The following is a 7972-nucleotide window of genomic DNA, read 5'->3' on the forward strand; positions in this document are numbered from 1 at the left end:
CTGAGATCTGATTAGCAGACCAAATGTTTGAGACTCAGATTTGGTCCAAATGAAGCTCATGCAGTTTATGTCTTATTCATGCGACGCCTCTAACGAGGTTCTGTAAGAAGTTATTAAGCACTAAGTGGAGACAGAAGGAGTAAACTCTATCCTGAGTCGATTATTTGAATGAATCGTGTCTTTATTACAGTCGAACATCAATCACAACACAAGCGAGCTGCGCGCTCAGCAGGGCTGCTGATGGGTCTCCGGTCTTTGTACGATCTGAGCATCAGAGGTGTTTCACAGGGCGGTAACTGTGAGGACGTCCTCAGCACAGCCTCGACACTGTCTGACCTCATTACTGCGTTAAAGTGAACTCTGTGAACTTTGAGCCTTCAGGCAGCCAATCGTATATCCGATGGAGACAAAGTACAGGGACTCATTTTAATTCTCACGCTGCAGCAAATAACCTAAGCCCAACAGAAAGTGAAAATAAAAGTGATTCATCAGAAAATAGCGACTTTAAAAAATGGTCCCACACAGCGAGGGACCCCCGTCTGCTGGCCTCACGTGGAAACATATTTCAACTGTTTGCTTTTTATCCTGATTTAAAGACTTTTCAGTTGAGACTCAGCTCAGACGCTGAGGGAGGTTCATCACGTTACTGACTGAACTGAGAATGAAGTCGTCACGGACAGGCTCCTCGATCATCTCCAAGACAACCACATCAAGAGACTAACCGCTGTGTTTCTACCATGTTAACCTTTCTGTTAGGACACAGCCTTGTTGGGAAGCTTTTATTTTGTGTATATTAAGCTAGCATGTTGCCTTTAAATTGGTTATTTCGGTCCTCCGGTTTCCACCTGCTCTGCTCCGTGTGCGGTGAGAAAAGGTGGCGTTCGGTGTTCCCCTTGGCTTTGAGCAAGGCGACATGCAGAAGTGTTTCGCTTTGCTCGAAATTGTTTGCACTGAAATTTGAAAGAATTTCGCTATATCTGCTCCCTCTTGGAGCAATGTTTGAGAAGTATAATATTGCCTTTCATTGCTATGCTGATGATATACAGATTTATTTTGAGATTACTGACGAGCTTGCTATGTCTTTTCACTATTTTCGTGAATGCATGCGTGAGGTTAAAGGTTGGTTCAAGAGTAATTCTCTTGTCCTGAACGAAAAGAAAACGGAGATCGTGGTGTTCGATAGTAAAATCCCCCGCAACCAACTGTGTGCTGCTCTGATGCCTTTTGCTAGCTCTCCTTCTGATTATGCCAGTAATTTGGGCATACTACTGGATAGCTCGCTTAAATTTGACAAGCAAGTGTCTGCTGTTGTGAGGTCTAGTTTTAATCAGCTGCGCCTCATTTCTAAGGCTAAGCGCTATATTCCGCACACTGACCTGGAAAAACTCATTCACGCATTCGTGACTTCCAGGTTGGACTACTGCAACTCTTTACACTGGCCTTTCCTCCACCCTTCTCGTTAGATTGCAGACTGTCCAGAATGCGGCGGCACGCCTTTTGACAGGTAGCAGGAAGTTTTCTTCCATCACTCCTGTTCTTGCTGGCTTGCACTGGCTTCCAATTAAATACCGCATTCAATTTAAAATACTACTTTTCACCTACAAAACCATTAATAACTTGGCGCCGAGCTACCTCAATGAGCTTCTCAGGTTACACACTCCTGTCAGAGCACTTAGATCTGCTACCCAAATTCTTCTGGAGCAACCTCGTTCTCGGCTGAAGTCTCGCGGTGACCGCGCGTTTGCTGTAGCTGCCCCGGTCTTATGGAACAACCTTCCTGCCGCTATCCGGGCGTCTGACTCTATGCCACTGTTTAAATCACGGCTGAAGACTTATTTGTATAATCTTGCCTTTCCACCTAGTTAACACTTGGTGTGCGTTGGTACATTTTTATCCGTTATGCTTGTGAACTACTTTTATATCTTATGATTGTCAAGGTTTTTATAATTGATACGTGCCAGGTCCTTTCTCTTTTCCCTCCCAGCTCCCTTTTCCTATTTTATTTTTGTCAAGCACCTTGGTATACCCTTGGTTTTTTAGTGTGCTTTATAAATAAAGTTTATTATTATTATTATTATTATTATTTCAATTGTTGAAGCAAAAGCATCAGCCAAGTCACATCGAGTCAAACGCTCCCATACAGCCCTCAGCCAATGAAATCACGTTACCAAAGCCAAGAGAGCGAGCGGGCAGCGTGACCTGCTCAAAATGTGGGAATCGCTGCGGGGAACAATCACCGTGTTTCAGAACACAGATACTCACAGGCAGCTAGCTTTGCTAACTGCTCATTGAAGCACGACTAGCTTGCCTCGTGGTGGTTAGTTACCAACACCGTGACCATGAAGGTAGCAGAGATACGCCCACAAACATGAAGAACACCAACATCAAGCACTGAAGCGTTCACATAAGAGCATGGAGGTGACAAGCTTGACCCTCATCACCCAGGCCGCCTATCAACCATCGGTTGCTAGGGAAACGTGCTGGCTGTCACTGCGTGAGATCGGTCGCAAAAGATGGGGGCACCAAAAACCTCTGTGTGATTGCTTTGGTCACCAGCAGGTTGGCAGAGTTGCACTTAGATGCATTGAAGAAGGCAACTCATCTCCACGTTAGCGTCTTTCTAACGAGCGAGCCATGAGACCGGAGAGAGGGCGACACAAGACTGTGTTCTTTCAAAGTAAAAGTTGTGCTTAACTAGTGCAAAAAGGTGCAACTTTTACTTTGGAGGCGACTGGTCTCCATTTCCAGTTTGTGACTCTTCCGCTTGAAGAGAAGTTGGCGAGTGTTTGCAGACAAATCGGCGTCTTCCATGCAAATTATGGGCGACCATGGAAACCTGCTAGAAACCAAAGCAACCATCTTTCGACCACTTTCACCTGAAAACTACCAGCAACCGCCTGCCAACTGGTCGGCTGGCAGGTGTCCACAGTAGACAACCTCATTCATCTTTGTCCTGCTAACTTTTATTATTCTTCGTTTTTATTCATCACATTTCATTTTAGGGCTGGGCCATATTATACCGTTCACGGTAATACCGGTATAATGTTAGGCAACGATAGGAAAATGAAATATCGCGATAGAATATGAGTAAAACGCGCATGCGCAGTGCCTTTGTTTTCATACGCACATGGCCGATTGTTGAGTGAAACAGATGAACCAGAATTGGTTTGTAAAAATGGTGCAACTTCAGTGATGTGGAACTGGTTTGGTGTTTGTCCGTCAGATACACGACAAAGCACATTTTTTTGCAGAACATGCAAGCGGCCGTCGGACTAAGATGCCCTTAAATCTGGGAGTAATCTGGGTCCTAAACTCCGTATCTTCAGGTCAAACGAACACTGCAGCATCACTAAGAGTTAAAAACTGTCTAAATTCTTTCATCTTTAATAAAACGATCAGCATTGCTGCTTTACCAGGTGAAACTATGAAGTTTAACTTCCAGGCATCCATGAAAACAAAAGTTATTACATTTAACGGAGTTAGAAGTTAGCAGGAAGCTAGCGGAAGTTAGCTCGCTAGTTTCGCTAGTTACCTAAGCATGATATAGCATGTTCTGACTGAGAGATTTCTGAAAAAAATCAAACGTACAGCTCTGCTATCACTTCCAACATAAATGAAGACAGGAAACTAAACAGCAGTGACGTTTGTAGGGTTACTGAAGTTGGGCTAGCTGGTATATAATGATGTGCTACGTGATCGCTAGCGACACAGCTATGTTAGCATAACATAAACAGTGAAGCTGGAGGACGAACTAACACTTTTCCACTTATAAAAGTTAACGTGAAGGTTCCTCATGGTTAGAGACAAATGCAATCGCATGGCAGGATGCTGTAAACGGACCAAACTTCAGTCAGGAGAACAACTGAGATAATCCATCCACAATACGAGGTTAGTCATTCATATACTGCAACAACATGGGAATAGAGCAGCTGCCAGAGAATTCAACATTAATGAATCAATGGTACAGAAGTGGAGGAAGCAAGAAGAATGAGTTTAATAAAGTTTGATTTATCTGACTGCTTTGTTTCGCTTAATGTGCCTTATAATCCCGTGCACCTTATGGTCCGAAAAATACGTACTGCACACTGCAGTTTAATGTTGCAAAGCACCTCTTTTTAACTTCAGTGGATATTATACATGGTTATGCTCAGGATATGTCAGCCCATTTCTACTGGAAATGCCTTTTGGTTAAACTTTCAGCAAGGAATTTGCATTTGCACTGTTACATTTTTATAAAGCTTTAATGTACATAAAAACCAGCTTCTTGTTTAAGTGAAAATAAATGGAAGGTTGTCTTTTTGCGCTAGTAATGTTGTGGAGTTGTATTTTGTCTCGCATCAATTATATCGTCAGTTATATCGTTATCGCAAATTTTCAAATATATATCGTGATAAATATTTTTGGCCATATCGCCCTGCTCTAATTTCATTTTATAAAGTTAAGTCTGACACAAGAATGATTCGCAGTGATTTCGCCAAAAGAAAAGTTTCAGAAACGACTTCTCAGCAGATCCGTTTTCTGGTGACACATCAGAGGCTCTGGTGAGTCCAGGACTTGGGGTTGGGACCAGTTTTAGCAGACCGAGCGGCTCATTGTAAAGTCTGAGCTCATCTATCAGGCAGAATCGTCATCTTAACATCAGGTGAGTCTCTTTGTTCACACAGCAGGAAACAGTTCAACGATTTTCTGATAATTCAGTGAAATTTAGCTGATTTTAGTCTTTCTGTCTGAGGAAAGAGTCAAATCTGTGTCTGTTCAGCTGCTCTCAAGTTCCAATCACTGATTTTCTTTTTGATCAGGAAGCAGGAGGCAGACTGACAGAGGGAGAAAGGACAATAAAAGAGAGAAGAGAGGAAGCTAGGAAGGTGTAGGAAGGGAGCAGATAAGGAAATAAGAAGCAAGATGAAATATGAGGTAAGGGAAAAGGAAAATATGAAAAAGGGCCAGAGAAGAAGTGATCGAGGTAATACACGTTAAAGGAAGGATGGGTGGAGGAAAAGAGGTGAAGATGGAGGGATGAGGAGAGAATGAGAGAAGGGCGGATGACTGATTCAAGATTCAGGAAGTTTTTTTGTCATTCGGTGAGTTATTCACAGAAATAAACAGGCGAGTGTGTCTCACTACAGAGCAACAACAAGAGCAGCAACACAAGCTAACATTAGCACAGCCCACCAGCAGCTGACCCACACTCAGGTGTAAACAGCCACACCAGTCAGGTACAGCCTCACAGGAGGCAGCGAGGACGAAAAGGAGGCAGAGAGGAGGATGAGAGGAGGCAGAGAGGAGGAAAAGGAGGCAGAGAGGAGGATGAGAGGAGGAAGAGAGGAGGAAAAGGAGGCAGAGAGGAGGATGAGAGGAGGAAGAGAGGAGGAAAAGGAGGCAGAGGGGAGGCAGAGAGGAGGAAAAGGAGGCAGAGGGGAGGCAGAGAGGAGGCAAAGAGGAGGCAGAGAGGAGGAAAAGGAGGCAGAGAGGAGGAAAAGGAGGCAGAGAGGAGGAAGAGAGGAGGAAAAGGAGGCAGAGAGGAGGATGAGAGGAGGAAGAGAGGAGGAAAAGGAGGCAGAGAGGAGGATGAGAGGAGAAGAGAGGAGGAAAAGGAGGCAGAGGGGAGGCAGAGAGGAGGAAAAGGAGGCAGAGGGGAGGCAGAGAGGAGGCAAAGAGGAGGAAGAGAGGAGGAAAGGAGGAAGAGAGGAGGAAAAGGAGGCAGAGAGGAGGAAGAGAGGAGGAAAAGGAGGAAGAGAGGAGGAAAAGGAGGCAGAGAGGAGGATGAGAGGAGGAAGAGAGGAGGAAAAGGAGGCAGAGAGGAGGATGAGAGGAGGCAGAGAGGAGGAAAAGGAGGCAGAGAGGAGGATGAGAGGAGGAAGAGAGGAGGAAAGGCAGAGAGGAGGAAGAGAGGAGGAAAAGGAGGCAGAGAGGAGGATGAGAGGAGGCAAAGAGGAGGAAAAGGAGGCAGAGAGGAGGATGAGAGGAGGAAGAGAGGAGGAAAAGGAGCAGAGGGAGGAGAGGAGGAAAAGGAGGCAGAGGGGAGGCAGAGAGGAGGAAAAGGAGGCAGAGGGGAGGCAGAGAGGAGGCAAAGAGGAGGAAGAGAGGAGGAAAGGAGGCAGGAGGAGGAAGAGGGAGGCAGAGAGGAGGAAAAGGAGGCAGAGGGGAGGCAGAGAGGAGGAAAAGGAGGCAGAGGGGAGGCAGAGAGGAGGAAAAGGAGGCAGAGGGGAGGCAAAGAGGAGGAAGAGAGGAGGAAAAGGAGGCAGAGAGGAGGAAGAGAGGAGGAAAAGGAGGCAGAGAGGAGGAGGCAGAGAGGAGGAAAAGGAGGCAGGGGGGTGGACGGACAGCAGTGCGGTAAACTCAGGCGCTGCTGAGCCCCTCACTTTTTCAATGCAAATCACCTCAACACACACATACAGCATTCAGCTGCTGATTTATTGATCACGTATTATTGATCAGGCTCCTCCCAGAAACACAGGGAGGTGGAGGAGAAAGATGGAGGTGAAGAAACCGCAACAAATGAGGATTCATTCATAAAAACATCCCAGGGTCGATCAATAATCGGTGACACGCACTGATGGCGGATCGATGCGTGTACGAATGTGCGCGTGCAGCTGTGCTCCGCCTCACGCGAACCCGGCTGAACCCAAGGTGGTGTCGGCGGCGGGAGGCGCGTGGAGGTGCTGCAGAGTTTGACTCGCTGATGTGACATCCCCCCTCCCCTCCCTCCCACCACCACCCAGCATCAGCTGTCCGCTCGCGGCGGCCGCATAAACGCCGCATTCCGCACGCGCGTCAAAGCCGCCACAGGACCGTGACCCCCCGCCCCCCCCCCCGATCCCTTCCCTTCTGACGGTGGCCCCACACTCACGCGGCTCCGTCAGGGAGGAGGCGCGCGCAGCTCCTGGATGCGGCCTGGAAAAAAAAAATCTCTGCATTTTGGTTGCCCCCCTTCCCCCCATCAGGTCACACAGGCACGCGCGGCCTGAATGCGCGCGGATGGGCGCGTGTTGAAGCCGTTTTCCCATCATGCACGGGGGGGCTCTGCGGCGGCCTTTGATGTTAGCGCCACAAAACCCCAAAAAACAGCAGAAATAAAAAAAGCGGGAAAGTGTCCGGCCGCAGCCGTGACCTCCACTCACGCACGCGCACGGAGCACGCGCTCAAGCCGACAGTAACGGTCCGTCCTCGCGCTCTGTATTCACAGCATGAAGCTCCGCAGAGCCACAGACCCCCTCCCCCCTCCCCCCGCTCCTCCGGAGGCCGCAGGAGGAGGATGTGCGAACATGATGGAGGCCGACAGGGAAGAGGAGACGGAGGAGGAGAGCTTACGCTTCGCAGTTCCGCCGTGCGGTCCTTCATCGTGTCGCCGCGCCGCTGCTACAAACGGAGAATCGTCCCTGGTCCAGGGGGGAGGGGGGGAGGCTTCCGGCTCCGCGTCGTTCGTCGTTTTCTCCGCTGCGAGGTCCTCGCGGTCCTCCTGCTGCTGCTCCTCTCGGCTCTTCTTCACGGAGGCAGAGATGGAGGGAGGAACGCGTCTCCGCCTTCTGCTTCTGCTCCTCGGGCTCGCTGTCCGCGCCTCCTTCTTCCTCCCGCGTCCTTCTTCTTATTCGGTTTTTTTTTTAATGTCCGCCGCTCTGGCTCGGCTGGCCCCCCCGTCGGTCCGCGGCTTTCTCTCCTTCCTCCTCGGTGTGGTCGCAGTGTGGCCCCGCAGCGCGCAAAGCAGCAGCCCGGCAGGAAAACCGAGCGAGAGAGAGAGGGGGAGGAGGCACGGGGGAGGTGGTACTGATGCTGCAGAAAAGAGAGAGGAGGGAGGCAGGGAGGGAGGGAGGAGAGGGGTGGGGGCGATGCGGAGGGAATGGAGAGACTGGGCGCAGGCGCAGTTCTCCCCGCCCTCCCTACCTGCTCCCCCTCCTCCCCCGTCCGCAGCAGAGGCAGGGAGGAGGGGGGGAGGAGGTGTGCTTGAATTCAGGTGAATCAGGTTCAAGAAGGG

At 49.1% G+C, this 7972-nt stretch overlaps 1 protein-coding gene across 1 annotated transcript in view; it reads right to left on the bottom strand.

Moving 5' to 3' along the window:
• stx1b (syntaxin 1B) overlaps positions 1-7771 on the bottom strand; it is a 43580-nt gene extending 35809 nt beyond the window's left edge. The window contains exon 1 of the mRNA XM_005947147.3: positions 7312-7771. Within this exon, the coding sequence (XP_005947209.1) occupies positions 7312-7341 (30 nt within the window). The 5' untranslated portion in view covers positions 7342-7771. The remainder of the gene's footprint in view (positions 1-7311) is intronic.
• Positions 7772-7972: the final 201 nt, after the last annotated feature.

The sequence above is a fragment of the Haplochromis burtoni genome, unplaced genomic scaffold (genome assembly GCF_018398535.1).
Source record: "Haplochromis burtoni strain Fernald_Lab_line unplaced genomic scaffold, NCSU_Asbu1 Contig_313, whole genome shotgun sequence".
Lineage (NCBI taxonomy): Eukaryota > Metazoa > Chordata > Actinopteri > Cichliformes > Cichlidae > Haplochromis > Haplochromis burtoni.